Below are 24257 nucleotides of genomic sequence, written 5' to 3' on the forward strand. Positions count from 1 at the left end.
CTCAGACAGCACGCCGGGGAGCTAGTGCTGCAGGGTACTAAGGATGCCAGGGGTGTGGAGGGGTTCAGAAAAGGCCACCAAAGGCCACCAAGGGCTGATGATAGAGCCTGTACATGGGCAGGCCCTGGGAGGGTGCTGGGGGAGCGCTGTGCTCTGCTTGCTGTGCTGTCACTCCATGGTTCTGCATCTGCTACCACTACCGGCTCGGTCTGGGCGATAGCCTTGTGCTTCTGCAGGCTAAGAAAGCAACAGTTGTGTCTTCTGTCTTTTCTGCTTTCACAGTAAAGTGCAGTAAAACCATGAATCTTACGCAGCGGAGGATCCAGCACTGCAGGAATGTGACCAAGAAGAACAGCTGACGTGCTCCGCTCGGCCTCGCCTGCTGTAGTGTTAAGCTGTGCATTGGGCAGGCGGAGGCAACGCGGAGGGGTGTGATGTCCAGCATGAACAGTGCCAGAAATGATGGCTACGTCCAAGAGCTATTCCATGAGGAAGCACAGCAGGTTTGTCGGAGAGCCATTTCCTTTCAAAGCCCAAGTTTCCATCTCTGAGGTCTCTGCACCTCCTCCTGGTCCGTCTCTGTGGCAGTTAAACAGGGCTGAGGGGACAAAACTGCCCTCCTTTTTGCTACCTAAACCTGAGGTGTATTATTTAGAAAGGAAGAGAGGGAACTTGGTTTCCAGAGGGTGGGAGGGAGCAATAGAAGGGAGTTGCAATAGAAAACTGCACTTGCCCTGAAGTTTCAGGTCTCCATTCCAGCAGCTCTGAAATTCACTGGTGCCCCGAGTAACAGGGTCCCATGTCTCCTCTAGAAACGTAGTGTCCTAATCAGAGACCACTGTGTGTGATGGGAAGACCATCTTAACCTCCTCTGTCAGTCCCAGTTGGCCTGGCCTGGTTTTTCATCTCATCTAAGAGACTTCTCCAGTGCATTGTGAACCCTGTATGTCTTGGTGGGGTGCTTGGCAGGGACAGAGGGAGAAGCATGACGTATAGCTGCAAGCTCCATAAAGGACCCCTTGAATTGTGTTTTTGCTTCATGGAACATCATCAGCAGGGGGAATTCACTGTTGCTGCTTATCCTACAAGAATACCAATGGGGTATTACAGGGAACCCTCTCTTCCAGGGCCCAGGGATCCCAGCAGCTCTTCTGCCCCTTCATTTTAGAGACAACTTGCAACAAGATGGTGTCTTAGCAGCTGCTGGTGGCCATCCCACTGCTGGTGGCTGGCTGTTGCACCACTTCTGCAGCCTGCCTATAAAACATGAGAGGTAAAACGGAAAGCTTTGCTTTTCTCTAGGTATCTCAAACACAGACCAAGCCCTGGTGGAAGATCCAGCTGTTTGTGTGGGAGCCGGTGCTTTTTGGAACATGGGATGGCGTCTTTACCTCCTGCATGATCAACATTTTTGGAGTGGTTCTTTTCCTGAGGACGGGATGGCTCGTGGTGAGTGTGTGCTGACTTGGTTGAATGTCTAAGCAGGCATTTTCCTCTTTACCTTGTATCTCTATCACCACCCAAGTGTTTTGGATTCTGTGCTGTTCATTGTAGGCATTGCTTCTGTCCTCTGGTATTTTGCAGCATTTCAAAAAGTTCCACTAAAACATAAGGCTGAAGTGGTCTTTTTAAGTCGATTCCTATTTCAGTTTTAGAAAAGAAAAAGAAGACGACAACAACCAACCTTGCCAATGAACAGGGACACCCTTGTGTTGTATCATTGAGACAAAATAACCACTTTTCAGGTGAAGCGTATTGCTGTAGTTACAGCTACTTTGCCATCTTCCCAACACCACAGAAACAGGTCTCCTCCAAACGTGTCGGTGTTGGGGTCTCTGATGCCTTGCATGGAGAATCCTCAGTCAGGTGAAATTGTCATTGCTGTCAGAGGGACTTCCACTTGTGGATCCAGAATAGTGTCTCACTGAGGGTCAGAGCCTGGAAGAGCGCCTCTGCTCCCCTCCTGATGCAGAACATTGTATTGTCCCTTGAAAATTTCCCCTTAGAAGAAGGAAAGCTCCCCCAGGGCTGGGTGGGATCTGAGCTTCAGGCAGAGTTCGTGTCACAGGCACGATGGACACCTTCCAAAAGGAGCAGGAAGACGCTTGCACTTTGCATTGAAAACTGCTTTGCTGGAGGCTTTGAGGGGAGCTGCAGTTGTCATGGTGGAGAAGTCATGATGATTTTCCTGGCTCCCTTTGCCTCCTGATCTTGTTTCCTCCACGTCTCCTTTGAAAGCAAGTGACTGCTGGAGCAAAGGCAAATATCAATAAAGCCAGTAAATAAAAGAAAAACTGAAACAGCTGGAAGCTAGCATAAAAGGGAAGGGTGGAGAAGTCGGGGTTGGCAGGGAGCTCTCCTGGCAGAGGACAGTCAGATGTCGAGCCATTTGCAGAGTCAGGCTTTTGCTATAAATTTCCAGAGCCAGGGCTGGTAAAGCTTTGCAGTTCCAGGGGACCCTAATCTTGCCGAAATGTTCAACAACTATTGTAATGCTTTGCTAACCCCTTCCAGCACGCATGCATAAATAAGCATCAGTGTTTAATGGGGGCTTTTTCTTCTCACTTTCTCTGCTTGCTATTGTTGCTGTGGGTCCAGCCTTCCTCCTTGGTCTTCGTGTTAACCCTTTCTTCTGTGGGAACCATTGAACTGCCCATTAGCTAGCTGCTGCCGTAGCCTGGTGCCACCAGCAGATTCTGGAAAAGCCCAGGGCTATGTGTGTGTTTTCGTATGTGTGCTCTTTTTTTCTTTTCTTTTTTTTAACTGAAGCGTGTCAGATTTATTAACCCTTTTAACCTGAGGGTAAGCTGTTGAAGAAAAAGCACAATTGTCCTTTTAAAAAGGAGTATCAGGTTGTGGTGGGCTGTGGTGCTGACCCAGCCAGCGCTGTTTTTATAGCAAACCTTGGCTCTGTTCCCCATGGACCAGATAACGCCCCTGTCAAAGGCAGCGGGATGCTGAACCAAAATAGGATTTTATGATAATAGCAACATCCTGGATATGTTTCTGTTTTTTCATAAAAAAGAGAAAAGAAAAAAAAAAATGATCTGGGACTTCAACCAACCCTAGAGCTGAGAAGCAGCCTTTTAGTGCTGGTGATAAACAAACCCTGTCAAGGCTAGCATGACCTCAGAAATGAGCATGGCTGGAGCGAGGTTGGGAAGGAGGGATGTGGACATGGCCTGTAATATGAGTCAAGGCAGGGGAAGGGAAGCCAGACGTTAACGAAGCGCTGGGCGCTGGGGATTTCTGATCCTACAGTTGGAATCGCTGAGTGCCAGGCTGAGCAATTTGTCAGCAGGGGAAGGTGGGCTGGAGCACGAGGGGAAACTTTTGTCCCTGGAAAATAAATTACAGCCATGCGTGAGAGGGCTGGAAGGTCCCTAGCTCAGAAGAGGTGCTTAAATGCTTTTGGAGCTACCAACACCTTCTCTTTCTGAAAATCAGACTTCAATGGCAAACTGAACCCCCAGACCCAGGGATTACGCTGGCCCTTAAAGCTGCCAGCAGGGACCTGCAGCTGCGTTTGTTCAGAGGCTTTTGCTCATCACCCCACAGTGAGAGGGTGGTGGGTGCAGCAGCTCCTCCCAGGGCCCTCCCTCCACTCCAAGCAGGAAGGGGTTTTGTTTTTTTCAGGGTTGCTGAATCCTCTGCACAAAACTCCCCAAGTACAGGGAGAGCAAAAGGCACCTGCTGCTCGGCGTTACCTCTGCAGATAAGGGCCAGTGGGTGCTGGTTTATGAGTGATATTTATCTTACACCCTGTGCTGCCTTTGAGTTTTTGTTCTTTGGTATTTCGTTGTTTGGGAGGATCAGTGCTTTTAAAGGTAAATGTTCTGAAAAATTAAAATGCGAGATCGGTGCTGTTAAGAAATCAACTGTTGTAGATCCCAGAGGTTCAGTTTTGAAATTACTTTTTGTTATGAAAGTGTTGGTTTTTTTTTAAGCATGTAATTCTAAAACATGCAAATAGGGTGGCGAACCCCGGCCCGTGGCAGCTGAATCATTGTTTGACGTTGTTCTTTTTGAACTAGAGAACGAAGTCAGTGATTCATGCAGGAGCCCGGTGACGGAGCTCAACCTGCTCATGCAAAGGTCTGTCCAGCCCCAGGACAAGGTAGGGGTGCTAATAGGAACTGTAAATTTGGCAGTCAGTTACATTAATTAGATAAGTAGGGGTAGGTGTGTGTTTTTCTTTTAATCTGTAGCGACTCCAGATTTATAGATCATTAGTGACTAGAAGCGCATAGGTCCTTTTTCTGTCACAACAGAATTGGTGTGAGCTGATCTTTTTTATTTTTTATTTTTTTTTTCATTCCAGGGAAACACTGGCATTGTAATGGGCATGTTTCTGGTATCCTTTGTCATCCTGGTTGCCCTGGTGACAGTCTTGTCTGGAATTGGAGTGTGTGAGAAGTGCAGCATTGGAAGTGGAGGAGTCTACTCCATGATTTCTACTGTCCTTGGAGGTCAAGTAGGGGGGACCATTGGCCTCCTTTATATTTTTGGCCAGGTAATTAAAAAAAAAAAAAGTTATTGAAAGAAAACTTAAAAACTTTGCAATGCAGGAAATAATCCTGTGCTTTCCTGCTGCAGGAAGTAAATTTGAGTAATGCTCCACTATGCTGGACACTGGGAGCATTCAGCCCTGCTCTGCTCCCCGAGAGCAAGCCCATGCGTGGCGATACGCCGCCCAGCACGGGTCAGGGCGGTGGAGAAGCTGGATGTCTGAACACGTGAACCATGCAGGACATGCCCTCCCATCCCAAATTACCCACATTGCCAGGACATGCCCTTGCTGGCGAGAGACTGCAATTAAACTGAAGCGGGAGAGGCCAGGGTGGCCACCTAAAGCATGGCGAGCAGCTGTGGGGCGGCAGGTTGGCCTTGGCATGCTCCCCGTGCCCTTAGGGACCGGGCAAGCCTTGGCCGCTTCTCTGCGGGAGCCAGGAGAAGGGGAGCTGGTGTGGGAGGAGAGCTGGGCAGCGTAAGGGCCGCAGCTGATTGACTTGCTGAGATCCAGAAGTCACAGTTCTGGGTTTTCTGAAAGGCCCCAAGGACCTGTCATGGTGGTGGAGCGCCGACGTACACAAGCAGTAAACATAAAGAATGGAAAGTAATCTCTTAAACCTGCAGTAACTTAACCCCCTCCCCCCATAAAGATGTTATGAACAGTAAAAATGTGGTGAGCAGAGAAACATTTTTATTGAGGTTTGTTTTTAACTGACTGGCTTACAGCAATCTTTGAAAACCCTTAACAACCCCCAAACCAAAAATAATCCCCTCTTCTTCTTTCACTCCAGATTAAAAGCAAGTGCCCATAAAATACAAACTGAACACAGTTACAAGCCAAGATATGGAAATGGGCCACACATGAGAATCCTTCCTGTCATATTTTCCACTCTTGCTCTCCGAGCGGACCCCGTCTGGGAAAGCAATCAGGTTGCAGCCTGTCCTGAGGGTTGTAAAAGCCAGGCTGCGGCAGCCCCGGCCCCTGCCCAGGCATCCCGTGCGCACGGGGGGCCGCGGGGTGGGAGCTGGCAGCTCACTTAGGAATGCTTTGCCTGCTCCCAAAAGCCAATGCCTTTCCCTTCTCTTTGGCTCTGCTTTTTGCCCAACGTGCTTTGCACCAGCTGCAGGCGGCTCCTCCACTCCGAGGCGCTGACAGAGCACTGTAACCTCCATTGCGAGGTGAGTCTGGCCAGAAATGGGGTTATTCCCCGTTTCCTGGTCCGACTGGGGCAAGTGGGGAATGACTGGCCTCGTGTTGCTGGTGCCCTGGGAGGTGAGAGGTGGCTCAGTGCCCTGGGGCTGCTGCAGAGATGGGCTCCTGCTGCGTCAGCCAAGGTGAGATGAGACCCAGCTGGGCTTTGCTGTCCTCCTGGTATGCTCCAGAGAAGAGACTTAATCAGATTACCCTAAATGATGCAGCATGCTTCTACTAGGTCCTCCAGGGACCAATGTGTGTTTGGTCACCGCAGCTCTAATCATGAAGCTGGGGTTCGCTGCTTTTCTCTGCAGTCTCCTTTCCTGGAGTAGTTTGCAGTCAGACCTGTCTGTGCAAGCAGAGGTTTTCCAGGGTCCAGCCCTAAAATCCCCAAAGCAAAGATCGTGGCAGTGCTTGTTTGGGTGTTGAAAATCAATACTGGTTTCTGCAAATTTCAGCCTAGAACTCAGTTCTGATTTCAAGACAGCTGGCTCATGAGAAACCAGCCCCCATCACCATGCCACTGGGGCCCTGGCTGTGGCTGTGCGTGGGGCAGCGGGGTGTTGGGGGCACCCAGCTCCTCCATCCTGCTGGTGATGCTCATGGCTCATCAGAGGCATGGCTTCCAGGAAGCTTGCTTAGCTCTGCTCCCTTCAGAGTGTCCTTGAACATTGCCATCCTTGGTGTGAAAGGAAAGAAAACTGACTTAGTTAAGAAAATGTAATTGCTTCAAAAACTGACGTTGGTCAAGTACAGGGGGTTGGGGTTAGGTGATACTGCTTTCTGTCCACAGAGCTTTTCCTCATGTGAAAGGCAAGAACTGTGCCTGGTTTTAATGTGTTTATTAGCATTAGATTCTGTTTGAGGTTGTTTTGGCTTCAAATCTCAAGTGCCATTTTTGTGGGTGCCCCAAGCAGAGCTGTGCAGGCACGGGGCGTTGTGCTTTACTAGCTCAGGAGGGACCTGTTTTCCAGAGAGAGCACCCATGTAGGATGTGTGTTTTTCACTCAATGTTGCTGTAGGCCATGCTAAACACAAGTAAATAAGAATATATCCACTTATTTGGGGCTACCTTAAAGAGTCTAAGGCTTCTCTGGTGGAGGCATTCACGGTGGGGCTACCAGCCAGGAGAAAGAGAGACTGTCAGGGTGTAGTTCACCCCATCTGTGCTAGGTGTCTGCCTGTGATGGAAGTGAATCCTGCTGTAGGATCTCCAATTTGTAGGTGTAAGGATCTGAACAGGTGACTCCCACGCACCTGGCTTGCTAAAACCTGTGCACGAACCCGCCGCTCCTGGGTATGGGTCAGGTCATCCTGGACACCCTCAGTGGAGCGGTGCTGGTGTGGTCTGAGGGAGATCTGCAGCGGAGCAGGGCTCTGCTCTGGCACTTGCTGGCTTGGGTGATTTTTCTCCTTTCCAGTCATGTGGGAGCTGTGCTGCATGTCCCTTGCCTGTGGATGGGGACAGTGAGATCGCAGGACCCCGGGGTCACAGCACCCATGCTGGCGTGAAGCCGAGTGCCCCAGCCTGGCTGGCCAGGGATGCTGTGCCCTGGAAAGGGTTGTTGCTGATGTGTCAGCTAGCGGGAACCTCTGGAGGGAAACATCCTGGTATTTCGGATTGCTGCCCCGCAGTGGGGTTTGAAGCCTGAACCTGTGCTGCAGATGTCCCATCCTGCAGGCTCTCCACCACCCAGGGCAGAGTGTCTCCTGCCCCGCAGCCAGACAAACCAGCGGCATTCCTGGGAGCTCAGGGAGGATGGCTTGCACAATACGCTCTCCTCAAAAGTGCAGGCTTCGTTCCAGCAATGAGATGGGGAGCCAGTGAAACATCAGGCTTTACATCCAAACTAAACAGAGTTAAAAATAACCCCTGGGAGGCAATGAAGGGGGAAGCAAACTGCCATTCCCCAGGCAGGTGTTGAACTGAGACCCTTTCCTTCAGAGAAACAGAAGAAGGGGAGCCACTTAAGGTTGACTCATCTTACACTTAAGGTTTTCTCCCTCAAGAAGCCGGTGTGGTTTCTCCTGAAGCATTAATGGGGGTAGATTTTAAAGCCCACGGGAAGTTGCTGGGCTGCTGACCCTAGCACCCAGCCTTCTCTGTCCGGGCAGTAGGTGTGCTGCCCTGGCAGTGTGCTGTCTTACAGCAGTAAGGTTCAATCCCTGTAGACCAGAGTAACACTAAAGATTGTATTGTGACAGCAAATGTCTGTCTGAACAGGGACCCCCCGGCCAGCCCGGCATGGGGGCTGTGGATGGGGATCTCTTGTTCTCCCATACTCACAGAGCTCTCTCCTTCAGTGTGTTGCAGGTGCCATGTACATCACTGGCTTTGCGGAGTCCATCGCAGACATCCTGAGCCTCAGCAACATCTGGGCAGTGCGCGGCATCTCCCTGGCTGTCCTGCTGGGCCTGCTGGGGATCAACCTGGCCGGGGTGAAGTGGATCATCAGGTTCCAGCTCCTGCTGCTCTTCCTGCTGGCTGTCTCAACGCTTGACTTTGTCATCGGGTCCTTTACACACCTTGATCCAGGTAGAACTGGGGGTTCATTACATGGGGTAATTACATCACCTGACGGAGGTGTTAATCCCTTGGGGTTTTCTCCTCGGGTGTCTTTGTGACGTTACGCATCTAGGCAGAGGTACAGTTCAGCGCTGCCAGACATATCCCCTGTCCTTTGGTATGATCTTTTAGAGGTGATTTTGCAGGGAGTATTTCCAGAGTACGACTGGAGATGTCTTAGTAATTCAGGTGTTTGACTCAGCTCCCATGTGTGCACTTGTTATATTGCGCTTGGAGGTTTTCTAACAACAGAGAGTTCACAATCGCTCTTTGCAGCCTTCTGCTGTCTAACTCCAGGTTAGGCATGGTGCCCACAAAACCAGAAGATTATGACTTTGCGTTAAGGAGCTTCTCTCCCCAGAGACCCCTGAGGTCATGTAGACCCCGGCTGTGGCGCCCGGCTGCACACTGCTGGATTTTCTGCCCAGGGTCACACTGGGGAGCCAAGGAGGGACTGCGTGGGCTGGGGCAGGTGCCTGCTGGGGTTTCAAGGAGGAGTGTGTTCAGGTTTCCCCCGTTAACCTTCTGCAGCCTGAGTTCAGCCTGCAGCGGCAGCTCCAGCTTGGGCAAGGCAGAGATCCAGGACTCCCACTTGCAGTCCTGCTGGCACCCTGCGCCCCCTTCCCCTCCCTCCATCCTCATCCCCGAGGGGTGTTTTCAAGGAAACATCTCAGGACGTGGGGAGTTGGCGGTGGAAGGTGTAAGGGGACCGTGAGCGCCACAGCGGCCGCTCTAGTAATAACGAAGTGTAATTAGCGGAGTAAACAGAAGGTGTCACCTTTTTCTTGGCTTCCTCTGTGTCCAGCAGCATCTTAGGGGGTTGCAAGCCACCTGCTAAAGTCAATTTAAAGGAAAGATTTTCAGTTTTTGTTCACAGCTGGGATTCAGCTGCCTGCCAGGCGGCAGGAGGTGAGTCACAGAGGTGCTCGCAGTGCCCATGGCACAGCTGTCTCTTCGTGCTGCTGGGTCACTTCGTGCTGCTGGTACGGCGCGCAAGGACAGCGGGCTGGGAACAGAAGCTGCTGCACCAGCAGCTGCTGCCCTCTCAGAGACAGCCTTGTGGAAAGGCGTTTGCGTTTTATATTTAGCATGTAAGAAATGCCCCACATGAAAGCTGGTAAAAGTCTTGGCAGACACGTGCAAATGAGAATGGAGTGAGGACGGCTGTGCGTGTTTCGCAGAGAAAGCAACTGACCTGCCTCAGAACAGCTCTGTTTCACAGGAGGTTGTTTTCTAAAGGAAACAGGAGGGGGTTGCATTTCAGTTGTGTTCAGAGGGGACCTTTAATGTAGACCTGGAGACCTTTCTAATAGTAGAGAGAAAAGGAATACTTGGGGTGAGAACTGATGGTAGGAAAATGAACATGGGACCAGGAGGAGGGAATTAGAGGAATACAAACGTCAGCAGGAAACGTGCCCAAGTTGAGGTCAACGTAGCTGTCTTTGATTTCCTCCACTGCTGAGCACTATGTCATTTTCTTCTGACAGAAAATAGGGAAAGGAAGAGAAACGAGGAGGTTGAGCATTGCATATGCTGCAGTTTAGCAGTGGCTGGCTAAAGAGAAGGGGGTTTCCAGTGTGGGGAAGAACACTGGGCTGATGGTGGCCAGATCCAAGCCCCAGATGCCAGTTCCCCCAAGCAGCACTGCCCACACGTTTGGACCTGTGGCCATAAGGCTGGCTGGGGAGAGCTGGGGAGGTTTTTGCTTGTACAGACCGCTTCCGTGTGAGAGAACTGTTTTGAGCCAGGCTGCACGGTTGGTTCCTCTCAAGTCCTGCATTTCCCTGGAAGGCCTCTGAGTGGTGTGTCAGCACCAACGGTGAGCGCTGGGCTTCAAGAAGCCTCCTCACTTTGCCTTGCACGCTTTCTGCATGGCATGGACGGATGCTTGCCTCTTGGGTGCGATTGCACCCGTCAGCAAAGCATCCCTCCTGCAGGGAGGCTGTGGGTGGGACGTGCAGGTGTCAGCGAAGCTCCATCCCCAAGAGCTGGCTGATGGCAATGGTGGGGTGCAGTGCGTCTTGAGCCCAGCACCTGGGGAAGCATTTGAGACCCCTTTGGGGTGAGCAGTCAACTGATGAGCTTTCCGCAGCTGTCATGTACGTGCAGTTGTTTTGGGTTTGGTTCTTCGGCTGCAGTGGTGACTGAGATGCAAAGGGCAGTGTGCAGGGAGAGGTAATTTTTGAGAATGGACCCGTGCGCTGGAAAGATTTCAGCTGACATCTTGTCTGGGTTGTTTCTGTGTTTTAGGACAGGTTTATAGGGTTTCAATTCATGGCCTCAGGTCTCGGTCTCCGAACCTGTACAATGGGCTTTGTGCAGCCATCCTGCCTTTCCTGCTCCCACCATGGCAGCCTTTTCCCCCACTTAACATTTCCAAGTGCTGCACACATACCAAAGGACTGTGCATCTGCCAAGCAGCAGTTATTTGGATTTAAATAATCTCCAGGAATTCTTGTCCATCTTGAAGGTCTTAAACGGCTGCCTTTGTGTGGTTGTGCTGGGTGGAGTCCCCTGCTCTTCTGCCCGTTCCCTCAGCTCACACCCAGGCACACACCAAATCGGATATTGTCCAAGCACTCACTCCCTTCCTGTGGTTTGCCTTTATTTTTAGTCTAAGGACGGAGCGTGTTTACACAAAAGGGGGCTTCTCAGCAGGGCTTCCCGCTGCTTTTTCTCCTCTTTTTTTGTTATCCCCTCTTTATTGCTGTGGCTCGCTCCCACTGTGAGAGCCTGCCAGGCTTCCAGCCCCGAGCACCCAGGGGAGCTGGGTGGCTGCAGCAGGCAGGGGCTGCTAAGGGTCGCTTGTCCAGATGCTGCAGACCCCGCTGAGGCTGCGGGCAGCCCTGCCTGCTCCCAGCCAGGCTGCGGAGCCCTCTGCCAGGCCTCCAGGGCTTTTGCTTCTTTCCCCAGGCTGCCTGCAGCACGGGGTGGGACTGTCTGATTTTTTGGAGTTAATCCTAAATCCTCCCCTTGGCTCCGGCCAGCACTTCCCCTGGGGACAGGTCACAGTCCTGGGCTGGGATGTTGGCCAGGGGTGGGTGGCGAGGAGGGGGGCATCCCTGTGCTCTGCTGGCTGAAAACCAGCCTTGTTGAGCTGCCTCTGGCCACTCACCTTTAAAATTCGGACCCACCTCCAGAACCAGAGACCCCTGCACTCCATCCTTGGGATGGAAAACTTCTGTATTCTCTTTCCTCCCTAGGCACAGCTTACAGTTTTTACCAAACCTGACACAGGTGAATTGAAATCAGGCAGCACTGAACTTCTTGACCCATAACCAAGACCCAGCACTGGCCACAAAGCTGCATAGTAGCAATGCAGGGTTTTCTTGGCTCGCATACATTTGCCTTTTAATTCTGGAGGTCCATACCTCAAAATCAGCCTAAGTAAAGGGGGAGGATGCTCCTCAGAACAGTATGTGAAACGTTTTGGCCTCTTCACGTCCTGAACATTAGAGTCACGGAAAAAGAAGATAAGCTCACTGTTAATGCCCACTCTTTTATTTTCCTAGCATATCTCTGCTAATTTTTGTGTAGGGTGACTCCCAAATACTCCCTTTCAATTAGGCGCCTGCTTTCCTGTTTTGGCAGCAGCTCTCAGGTGCCCCGTTATAGCAGAGCGGCTGTGGGAGCGCAAGGGGGGGTGGTTGCTGGGGGAGGGCTGGCGTTAGTTTGGTTGTGCTTTGTTGGGGAGATGAAAGGAATCACAACACTAAATGCCCTGGGAGAGAGGGGAGAATAAATTATTTTGTTAGGAATTCAGTAATTGGGTCCCCTTGGGCTGGGACCCCCCTCATCCTGTAGCAGATGGTACCACGTGGCTGGGGGAAGCTTGGAGCCGGCTGCATGGGGCTGGCCCCGTCTCCTCCCGGCTAGGGAACCCAGGCAGCTGGTTTCTTAGGGATGCAGAGAGATGTGAAGGGCGCATTGCTGTCAGGGTGCTTGTTTGGGGTTAATTTCCACGCAAACCGTGGCCTTTGTGTCACCTGCTTCAGTTTTAGCTTTGCAAAGTTGCGCACACAGAGAACTCATTTATCATCCTCACTTTTTCCTCCGAGGGTGAGTCCTTTGGAGGATTCATCCCTCTCGGGTGTTCTGCAGCCAAGCCGGGGAGCTGATGCTCTCCTGTGGGTACCACTGGTGAGGAGCTGTGGGAGATGAGCTTCGCCTGGGGCTGCTCCAGCAGACAGGGAACCTACAATTGTTGAAGTGATTTATGTATATAAACACTCTGGTGTTGTAAAGATCCCTCAAACGGTGCCTCGGGGGCTTTGGTGTGTAGAATTAATTAAATATATTCCCACATGTTTAATATGAAACTGATCAAAGTGTCCTAATCAGGGGCTTTTGCTTGGCTCTCTGTCGTTTTATTTTATTTTTGGGCACAAGGGGTGTGCCCCAATTTCATAAGAGAGGGTGCAGGAAGGATGTGTGTGTCAGAAGATGATCTGCAGCTAATCCCAGAGGCTTTATCCAGGCTGATTGCTGACTTCCTGGCCTGAGACACATCTGGAAACTGGCATCGAATTCCAAGCAGAAATCACTGAGTGAGCGGCAGTAGAAAAAAAATCCCACTTTGCTACTGAACAAGGTAGACACCGGGGTGAATAAAAGCAGGAGACTGCTAATACGCTCTTTATTTATTAAAAAACACAGGATTGCTTTCCCCAGGTTTTTCCAATTATAGTGCATTGAATGGCCCTGACATCACTCTTGAGCCAGGGCCAGCCTATTCAACAGTCTGGCAAAGACATTTATTAACTGGTTACCTGCCAATTGTCTGGGCTAGGAGCTGCGGGACAGATGTGTTTTGAAAAGTGATAACATTGTTAGGGCCCTTATTTAGATAGTGAGAGGAAAGCTACACCACTCCATCCAGGCTCTCTGAAGTAGGTATTTAAAGCAATTAAAAATAAATAAATTAGGTTGAGATGTAACTTTGCTGTGCAGTTCCGCTTGGCTGCCCTGTTGGTAGGTAGGTTTTCATAGTGTTTCCTTGCTGGAGGACACCCGGTAGTAGGACTTCGTTGAGGAGCGGTGGTCTTGCCTGCCGGTGGGTGCTCGGGGTGTCAGCACAGCTGCTGCTTGCTGGGGGCTGGACTTGGCATCCCTGTTCTCCCACTCTGTGGTTCCACTGAACCCACTGCCCTGAGGCATCTCTCAGGAGGTGGGTAAGGAGGAGGGGAGGAGGGCCCAGGGCCTGCGGGTCCCTGCCCTGCTGCACCCACCGGGCTGTGCTGGTGATGCCATGTGCATCTAACCTGCTCTTAAAAATTTCCAGCGATGGGTCCTCCGCTGCATCCTTGTGGACCCTGCTCTAGTCACAGCTATCTCGTTCTAACCCCCCTTCCTGCAACCAAACCCCACCCCTCTGGGTCTCTCAAGGGCTTGGGGACCAGCTGATGTCCTTCCTTTCTGCATTAAGCCACCTTGCGTGGAAGACCCCTTGTGCTCCTCTTCAGTCTTCTCCAGGCTGCCCCATCTGAGTGGCCACATGGGATGGGAGCGAGCTGCCCTCTGCCACGTGCTGCCGAGGAGGAGGAGGGTCCTGGCCCCCTCTGACACCCTACAATGTGCCACTGCATGGTGCCATCAGGGCCGGGCTGGCCCGGGTCCATCCCTGGAGCAGGAGAGGGTTTGCTGAGGTCGTTACAGGTTTAAACGTGCCTAATAGATAACACTGCTCCTGATTTATACAAATTTTGTGCACAGTTGGTTTAACCTTTAATTTCTTTGCTGTTGCCCTGTGAGGCAATGCTAAGCTCATCTTCCTAGAGCTTGTAAATGAATCCTGAAATTCCTTGGCTGGCTTTGTCCCCTGCTAGATGCTGCCTTCACCTTGGCTTTCCCCACTTCTTCTCCTCCATGAAACCTCAGGTGCGGGCTCTCTGTTCAACTTGTTTAATGCTGGAGACCTGATAAAATGAACTGGCTCGAGGAAGATATATATCATCCCATAATGCCTCCATCTATCCCTGTTGCTGTGTTTAAACGGGACAGCTTTGTTTAATAGCATTGATTTTTTTTTTTCTATTTTTGGTGCCGCTACATAATTGTTTTCAAATGATAGAGATATTTTACCTCCTCTTTTTTCATTCCCCCAGTGTTTAATTCCAGTCACAGTTCAGCTGTGCCCTGAATCAGCTTTCTTTATTTAGGGATTCAATTTATGAAGATAATTTCTAGATACTAGATTCTTCCTCCAGCCGCTTCACTTGTAGTTTGCATTCCTCTCTTAGGCTGAATGGAAAACTTTGCCTGGGACATGGGTCCTTATCTACTGCTCATCATTATCTCTGCTGCCTTGTGTTAACAATTTTTGGCCTTTTTTGGTAGTAAGTAAGAGATTTTAGCCTAGTTGTACCTTCACTGGCCTGGATGATGGCTGGTGGTTCTTGCTGGTTTTCTTTTCTACTCAAATGGGAAATGTATTAATTGAAATATGTGATTTTGGTGGGGAAAATGTATTCTCTGGTATAAACTGAATTCAATTAATAGCTTCAAACAAACAACAAAAAAATCCTTTAAGGTGCCAACATCTTGCTCAACCTTTCCAAAACCAAACGCTGTTTGATTTCCAGCCTGAAACTAGACTTGAAGCTGTAGCTATAGCTGTGTGTGTTGTATAGAGGATAATTAAAACCTCCTAAAAATAAAATAAGCCTGTTGTTTTGGACACAGATTCAAACCAGCAACAAATGGAATAGGTTTCTTTTGAGACATCGTTGTCATCTGGATAAGATACCCGTAAGTTGGGAGTATGGGATGCTCTAGTCGTGAGTATGGCAGAAGACTCCGTAGACCATGGCAGGGTGCGGTGCATTATGTTACGTTTTGGTTAGCTGCCTTCTTTTGAAAGATGGGGAGTTGGTCGACATGGATTGGGCTTGGTCCCAAGCGATGCATGGAGTAGCTCTGAGTTAGAAAGGAGGTCACTCCAGTGAGTTCAAAGGATGTGTGTCATCGCTGCTGCCGCTCGTTTTCCTCCAATTGTTGTGCCTTGACTCAGCTGAAGTTCTGATTTCTCAAGGCTGGGGTTTTTCATGGGAGAAGTTCTGCAGAGCCTCCCACAACCAGGGACTCTGGGCATGACTTCCAAGAAATACCACTCTGTAATTAATAATAATAATAATCCCATTGATGCAAACTATTTTCCTAGAAAAAGGATGAAGCAAGGGACGTTTTACTTCTCCTCTTTGTAATGAATAAAACTGTTTCCACTGGCTGGTTTGAATACTGCTGAACAAGCCAGGTAGCGGATACCACATCAAAAAATAAAATAGTAATGGAAGGATTTTATATATTACAGCAGGTCTGTAGCTTAGCGTTAAATAATATAAAACATGAGGGCTTTATGAAGTTGAAGTACTCATGTTAAAATCTATTCCTTTTTTCTCCTAACCAAAATTTCAGGTTTTCCACCTGCAGAAAATATTCATTTTTTGGCTTTTTTTCAAAAAATAATTAAAACCTACCAACCTGCAGAGACAGAATAAGTGCCAAGCAGCTCTACTAGCTACTTACACAGGCACATTCCTAAGGTTTGCTTTATTTAAGCAGTGCCGAGATGCTGGGCTTTCGTGGTGAGGAGCTGCCCATGGGGACACTTTTGGGCTCTGTGTGCATTCTTGTGTACCCCAGTGGTTTTCTACCTCTCCATCCTCCCAAGAAGGTCAGGTGGAGGTAAAGCAGGTGCATGGGGACTTGGGGGAGAAATTAGCATTTCCTCCCACCCAGCTCAGTCCCATAGGAGATTGATGTGGCTGGGGAGAGCTCAGGGGAAGCACAGGCTGCTTCATGATCTAAGAGAGGTGACAGTGTCCCCCAAATGAAAATTGCCCCATTGGCTAAATATAAATAAATAAATCTGTCAGAGACAGATTGAAGCATTCCCTTTGTTTATTCTGCCTTTGATGCTGTTTTTAGCTGTTGGCCAGCACCCATTATTGCAGGTCTGCTGGGGAGGGGAGGATGCTCGTGACCTGGTGGCTCTCGTGGCTGGGATGCTCCATGAGATTGGGGATGGAGTGGGAGTGTATTTACTGGGAGGGTGTTTAGCAGAGGGGGAAATGTGAATACTTGGGTTTATCATGTATGCAAAGGACTGAGCAGGTTTTTTGCAGGTCTCTTCAAACAGATTACCCCCTCCAGTGCTCCTGCTCTAGGCTTTCTTGCTCGCTGGAGGGTTTTCGGTGCCCAAATTCCTTGCTCCTCCATGCCTCCTGCAACATGGCAGACCATTGCACTGGCTGGTGTTAAACCTCTCTGAGAGCACCCTGTGGCAGGGCAGTCTGCAGAGTGTGCTGCTGAAGCTTGAGGAGAGGTTGCCTGCTGTGTCCGGAGACTTCGGAGAAGAGCAAGATGGGAAAACAGGCAGTGAGTGCTTCCCCTTGACAGCGCTGTCAAGTCTCCATGCTTGCTAATTTGTCTGCTCAACTGAGAAATATGTATACCTGGGAGTGATTCATCATCCTGCAGCAAGGCTGGTAGCAGCCGTCGGGATGATGCCCTTCTCCATGCTGGTGCTCGCAGGGTGCTCTAAACACCCTGTTTTCACCCCCACTGGCAGTGGCTGGGATGGACAGGTGCGGTGGAGGGTGGGTTTCGGGAGGGGGTTAGTGGTGGGATCCCTTGGAGCCCATGGCGGCAGGAAGCTGTATTGTGTGTTGATTTTAAACAGGAGGTTTGGGAGATCAGCTCTGGAGCAGAAAACAGGGACTCGGGAGGAACAAACATTCGCTGCTTCAGAAGGGCGGTGATTTCCTTTTGGGTAAACACGTCATTAATCTCAGGGAGCACATTCTTTTCCATCAAAAGATAAGGGATTTGGGTTGCCTTTCTCAGGGCTTGGTCTTTTTAGATTGTTTTAACCATGGCTTTTGCTCCTTTAATTACAGACTTTACATAATCTGTAATTTTGGATTTGCCAGGCTTATGGGTGCAGAGAAAGTTTTGGGCAAGGGAACTCCTTTCCTTCTTTCTTCTAAATTGCTCTGATCTTTCTCTCTCCCCTCCCCTCTTGTGATTTTTTTTTTTTTTTTTTTGCTAAAACCTGTCTGTCTTTTTGCTGCTCGCAGCTCTGATGAATTTGAAATGTAAGGCTGCTGTTTGTCCTAATTTATGAAACCATCTCCCTAGCGCTAATGATAAAGTAGGAGCTTAATTGTTCACCACGAGTGGAAAAATAGCAATGGGCTCCTCTCCCCACCCTGGGCTGCCTCTTGCTGCTCAGCTTTGGTTTGGCATTTTGGAGGATGCCACTTGCTGTGACCAGCAAGGTGTGGGAAGATGCCAGCTACAGCACCCAGCACTTAATTTTCAGCTGACACCGTCCTGACATGTGGGGAGACAGCCATGGCAGGGGGGCTGCTTTTACTCCTGCTTCTGTGGCTTGGGGTCTGTGACTGCCCTGAGCTCTTTTGATAGTAAATGTGTTCAGCTAGGATTTAGGGATGAAATTACAGAGGGAATTTAGTCCCTTCCCATTCTTGACTCCCCTTCTTCCCAGTACTTTGTGCTCAGGGCTGCCAGCAGCAGCATGGCTTGGGGTGGAGTGGAGCGCCCTGGCAGCTTGAGCAGATGCTCTGCAGTCTTTTTGCACTGATCTGTCAGTGTGGCCACATGCCTTTGTGTTAATTGCATAATAGCTCCGTTTTTATCACTGCATACTCATTGACCTGCATGTATTCAGCACAGAAATTCCTCTCTATTTTTTCCCTTGCCTAGTTTAAGACTCCCAAAACAGAAATGCTGAGGCTGTGGGAGCTGTCAGCAGACAGGCTGTGGCTGTGGAAACTAAGATGAACCCAAGGCATGATGTCATTTGTGACATGCAGAGGGTGAATCTACAGGGCTAAGTATCAGAAGACTTGTGTTTGCTTTTCTCCATCTGGGCTGTGCTGCGTGTGCCCTGTCTCCAGCACAGAGCAGTGGTGCTGCCCACAAGTCCAGCACGGAGCAGGCGTGCTCCTGGCTCATAGGGAATGTGCACTGATCCATGCTGGCTCACGTGGCACATGCACTAGGGCTGCAGAGAAGGGCAACCTGGGTTGGGCAGATGTAGTCCCCTGGGTAGATGAGTCCAGCAGTACAAGAGACAGGGACATCAATTTCTTCAGTCTATCCCATCCTCCTCCAGCTCTGCTCCCCTGTAGCTCTTCTCTTTTCCCTCTGTTTCTTCCCAGTCTTCCAGCCAAAACTTGCATACCCAAAAGTGAAGCAGGAGATGTCCTGGAAAATGTTAGAACATTTTTGCCTGTATAAGTTCAGCAAAGGTCATGTTTATTCTCTGTACCTACCAGGCAGCTCTGCCTCTTAACACACGTTGCTTTGACATCTCTTAGAGCGCTGGAACCTTCTGGTGAAAATCTGTTCATGCATCTCGCAGCCCGAGTGTCAGCCCACAGCAAGCTGAGCAGTGGACTGGTAGCATGGAAAAACCACCATACTGTCCTCTGACCACCTGTGCTGCTTCCCTCTCACTGTTTTCCTTCCCAACCCTTCCATATTTTTCTCTTACATCTCTGCCTCCACCTGCCCTGTACCAGGCTGGCAGCAGTAGACCAACACCCAGGAGTAGCAGTGGTAGCGTTGGACTTCCCTGGGGAAAAAATACTGGGAGGACCTCAGGACCTGGAGCTGGGTAGTTGCAAAGGCATGGCTGCAGGAGCAGTCCAGCCTTGGGAGAGCATCGAAAATATGTGGCTGATGTGGTGTTAAACAGGCTCAAACACAGGGAGCCAAGCACGTGCATGGAGGAATGCGGAGGCATGGGGCTTGCGATTGCACCACTTTGATTGATTTTTTTAATTCTGTTGGGAAAGGTGATTCAATGTTATTGGTGATCCCAGCGCCCTCTTCATGCCTCTCTGATGGTGCCAGTTCACCGGAGAGGTGCACCGTTTTCAGTGACCTTCGCTGGGTGTGCTGCGTGGCATTGGTGAGCTGTGGTTGGGGTCAGCGGGACCCACGTCATTCCCTGGCGTGTGAGTACCTGCTTCGCCGGGAAAGCCCAGAGTGTGACTGCCTCAAGTTAAGTTTCAGTGTTTGCATAGGGGGGGGGGGGGGGGGGGGAACACAAAGATAAAAAGACCGTGGTGTTTGGATGACGTTCATGGCTTCACATCCGTCTCTTCACATCTGCAGTTTCTATGTGGATGGTTAATCCTGTGTGTCTGCAACTGCACACTGTGATGCTGAAAAACCTATTGCTGGTGGGGGTTTGGCATCAGAATGTTGCTTTGTTAAAGCCAGACATGCCTGACTTTCCCTTGGCAAGTGAGGATGCCGTTCTTGTGTAATAGGCTATGGGTGGTGAGTTTGGTGACCACCAGACCACCCGTGGATGAACTTCTTCTGTAAGCGAGGGAAGGATTAGTATTGCAGGGGCTTTTGGAGGAAGAATTTCACTCCTTCCTTGCTGTAGAGCACTTTGACCTTTGTAGAAATTAATTTGGTTTAGGCCACCCAACAGCCATCTGATAGACCACAGTTTCTGAGAGTTACCAACCTGACAGGGCTTGACTTGCCCACTCTGGGGAGTTAACAGCTCAGAAGTCCTGGGCTTGTACCTTGCCCTTGTCTAAGAATTCGGAGGAGCAAAATGCAAGCATGTGGCTGGTGAGGAGTGAAACTTTTTCTTGCTGCAGAGGTGTGTGTTCAGTTGAGGATGGCAGCTGTGGGACCAGGCTGTAAGGACCATTCCTGTTTTGTCCACGCTGTTGCCTGGGTATCTCCAGTACCTGCACCAGGAGCTTGCTCCAGGTGGGCACTTGGACTGGTGTCCAAGGGGAATGACTAGATTCCAGAGCTTATGCCAGAAGGGTTTAGAGATGGAAGAAGGAACGGGAAAGAGAGAGAGATGAGATAATTATGCCAAGGATATATAATTACTCTTTGGCTCTCCGTGTCTTACGTCACACAGGATCCTGAAAACGCTGGGGTCAGACCTGGGAAATGTGCTGCAAGACAAACACTTCCAGCTGTTCCTCTGAAAGCAAATCTCAGCAAGTACCTTCCAGGCAGGAACGTGTGGGCTTACTTATTTAGGAAAAGAAAAAAAAAATCTCACCATTTCAAGCCTTCAGCATTCACCTTCATAATTAAAATTTCTAATCACAAGCAGAGGGCAATATGTGACAGCCTTCTGGGAGCCATTTCTTAAGGTGGTTTTCCATTTTTGCATTATTTAACCCCCGCCTCGGTGCCAGGGTTTACTTAACCTTAAGCTTGTGAACAGGCTTATTGAATTTGGCCAAGGCTTGACTAATCTGTAATGAGCTCCAGGTTGCCTGGAACTTGGCAGCGCTGTCGTCCTCTGTGCCATTGCATAATGGCCTGACCCCGTGTAGCCACGGCTTCGCCTTGTGCCCCTTCTCCAACCTCCCCGAGTCCCACTCCGAAACCCTGGGCTTCATGGAGGGGCCGCCCAGCTAAGGGGTATCCCAAAGGGGTGTCAAAAAGCGCTTTCATCCTCTTCCACAGGGTGAGAGGTAGGAGAAAGTGCAATAAAAGTTCAAACATGGAAACCAGCCAGGGTGGAGGGGGGGATGCAGTGGTGGCAACCAGGCAAAGGCTGGTACCTCCTCCCAAGCATCCGTGGTGGACAGGAGGACATGGGAATACTGACCATCTTTCTCTGTCTCCTTCTCCACCTGCATCAGGCTGATTTGCAGCCTCCTCTGGTTCCCTTGCACTCGTGAATGGAGAGTGCTCATCCTAGAAGCCCTTCCGTTTGAAACTTGCTAGGTGGTTTTTATTGTTTGTTACATCATTTTAATATGGACAACTGGAAGAACTTGATTTGTCAAAGATCACAGGAATAATACAGGTGTTGCTCTGAGTCAATTTTCCCCATTGTTTATTTACTTCAGCTCAACCACTTGAGAAACCCATTATTTGCCTGCTCCTTATTGAGTATCTAATGATGAAAATAAATTGTTACTGCTCTTCATTGTGCATTTCCCATAAGGCTGACATGACAGAGAAGGAACTGGATTCTTTTCCTTCTAGCATGACATGACACTGGGAAGATTGTTTATAGCACTTCAACTCCAGCCCTCTGCAAGCCATCTGAGAGCAGGATCGTTAAAGGCAGGATTTAGAGGCTGTGGGGTTGCATAAATTAATTGAGAGCAAAATTTGTCAGGCAAACATTTTATAACGAATGAAGAGGGAGGAATCTGGCTTGGATCTCATGTACCCAGCAATAAGCTGGAGGAAAAGATTCTCTTACAAAAAAAAAAAAAAAAAATTAATAAAATGATGTTGCCTTGTTTGGAGATCAGAGAGCCAAATATAGACCCTATCGTGTTTCCTTCCCTCCTCCTTCCGAAGCCCATCCTTTTGAAGTGCACTTTCAATGGGATGTGGTTAATTGACTTTGTGAACAACCGACCCAGTGCTCTGTTGGTTTAACCGATTGGTCTCACTTGCTGATTCCTGTTTTGTTTTGGATGATTTTCAGCCCAATTGCCCCATCAGCTACAATTAGTCCCATTAATATGACAGCTGAAAGGTCACAGATGACTCGCTCCGGTCACAGGCATGAGGGCAGCCAGGAGATGCTCACAGCATGTTTTCAGCAACGCGGTCGCGTGCTGATGGCTGGCTTAAATTGATGATGATTGCAAGTCCTGGTGTAAAACTGATCAAAAGGGATGTGAGATTTGCTTCATGGTGTGTGTGTGTGTGTGATTGACTGAGAAATGAAGTTGCAATAACAAGTAACATTTGGATGAACTTTAATTAGACAAGAACGCTCTGCATAGACGAGAAAGGTTCTGTACGAAGGGGAAATGTTTAATGGCTGGGCTTCCTCTTGCCCACCAGTGCCGCCAGGAAAGGAAGCAGAAGTGGGATAGAGTTGTAGGTGCATCCTGTGGCTCTTTCAACAAGTCCACAGCTGTCATTTTCTGTGGTTCCAGTGACATCTGCCATGGTTTCGGGCTTGGTCTCTTCCATCTAGGATTCACTCTTAGGGGAGTAAAGTAGGAAAGGGACCAGCAGATGAATGGATGGAGCACAAGGGATTGTTTGGCTTCTTAAGCTTAATAGGGGTCAGATGCACACAGGTGCAGGTCAGACATGGCACTCATGGGTCTCACAGTCTCTCTTTGGCTATGGTATGGCCAAAACAGTATCACAAATTATGTAGTCTGGTTTACTTGGCCTTTTGCATGAGAAAGGAGACATAAGGCACCCAAAATGCTTGGATCAGCCCGCCATTGAATTACACAGCCCCAAACCCAGTTAGAAGACAGTGGCTGGAGATGGTTCATTTACAAAGCAGGGTGCTGTGGTGAGGTTCTGCAAGGGTCTGCGTTTGGTTTGGTGGTGTTTGATATTTTCCTTAACTGCTTGGATGATTGAGGAGACAATATATAGATTCAATTTGCAGACGTCCCCCAGCTGGGAAGGGCTCTCAGCAGCCTGGCTGAGAGGGTCAGACTTCCAGGTGAGTTCGCACAAGCTGGAGTAGTGGTGTGAAAAGGGCGATTTGTGGTTTGATGAAGACAAACAGAAAGTTTTACAGCCTGGCAGAAACACAGCGACTGAGCCATTGCAGGATGGGGACTGTTTCCAGTAGGTGAAAGAATGGGGTATTTAAAAATGCAAATAGTTTATGGATCAGGCAAGAAATAGCATCATGAACTTCAAACAGGGTGATTTTGGTTAGACAGTAGGGGAAACCTGAATGATAAAGACAGGGAAATATGAGAGTAAAACATCAAGAGAGGCTAGAGTCCCCTTCTCAGGAGAATTTTGAGAACTGGTGAGACAAACTTTTTTTCAAGAGTGACATAGGGGTATTTGATGCTGATGCTGCTGTCAAGCACAGGTTGCAGGTCTGCAGATCTCCTTGGGATGAGATTAATATTTTGCTCACTCCTTTTGTTTTACTAATTAAACAGTAACATTTCTATGAGGAGCACATAATTTGTGAAAAAAACCAACCCTTGGCCAGGGACCAAAATTTTCCTCCAGCCATTTGGTGGGAGCTTTGCAGCCAGCCCGTGTGCTGTGCTGTCACGGGCATGAATTCCAGTTGAAGGAGCTCAGGTCTGCTCTTGCGGGAATGTACAGCCTACACAAACCCCCCACTTTATTCCTCCAGAAGCTGCACTTTCTGCAGACATCTGTGAGATGCAGAGGTCAGTGTGTTGTGCTGAGCTTATTCCCTTTAAATCTTGTCTGGGACTTCTTCCTAGTGAAGATAGCTATCGCTTTTAAAAAGCCTAGCCACAGGAGACCTCTTCTATCAGCGTGTTTCCATCCATGTTTGGGCAACACAATGAATGCAGATGTAGTAGGAAACTTTTGATTATCTATAGGATTCTTCTGCGGCAACTTCAAAGCTTTGTGGTTAGTTATATTCTGAGACTTTAAATGGATATGTCTGGTGTTTAGAGCTCTGATTTAATTTTCCGATTTAATCTACTGTCCAAACATCATTAATGTTGTCTCTGAGGCATGGGACAGCTTTGATGGAGTCTTTTTTAAATTTCTGGCCATCACCCTGTTGCAGCCATAAACAACATCCTGCCTGCTAATAAGATAATTCAAGTTGTTGCGGGCACATGTCTTGTGGAAAGAGACTGTAGTGGCAGGAGAAAAAAAGGATCTGACTTTGCTCACCTCCCACCCCCCGGCTGGCACAAGCATTTGTACTCCTGACAGGGAGGAGAAGTTTCCACAGGTTTAAGGTACTCCATTAAAGAGCAGTGTTGCCTGTTGAAAACGAGATTGTTAATGTCATAGACATATCATGAATTCCTTAACCTGCTTTCATCGGTTACCTTCTCTTCCTATAAGCATATAAAACCTTTCCTAATTAATGCGCTTCCAGCACATCAGCTGATGGGCTCAACTATTGCTAACGAATCCATGCTTGTGGAAGAATTTGACCTGTCCTTCCAGTGTGAAGTGAGGGAGCAGGAGCCTCCATTACATGCCCAGTAAACCAGTTGCATGACGTTGATATGC

The 24257-nt window shown here is 49.3% G+C and overlaps 1 protein-coding gene across 1 annotated transcript in view; it reads left to right on the plus strand.

The window, feature by feature from the left end:
- The window catches only part of SLC12A8 (solute carrier family 12 member 8), a 54802-nt gene that overhangs the window by 4092 nt on the left and 26453 nt on the right, over positions 1 to 24257 (plus strand). Inside the window, exons 2-5 of the mRNA XM_040604854.1 lie at positions 283 to 503; positions 1303 to 1449; positions 4322 to 4513; positions 8012 to 8243. Of these exons, the coding sequence (XP_040460788.1) occupies positions 435 to 503; positions 1303 to 1449; positions 4322 to 4513; positions 8012 to 8243 (640 nt within the window). The 5' untranslated portion in view covers positions 283 to 434. The remainder of the gene's footprint in view (positions 1 to 282; positions 504 to 1302; positions 1450 to 4321; positions 4514 to 8011; positions 8244 to 24257) is intronic.

Source organism: Falco naumanni, chromosome 8, assembly GCF_017639655.2.
Source record: "Falco naumanni isolate bFalNau1 chromosome 8, bFalNau1.pat, whole genome shotgun sequence".
Classification (NCBI taxonomy): Eukaryota; Metazoa; Chordata; class Aves; order Falconiformes; family Falconidae; genus Falco; species Falco naumanni.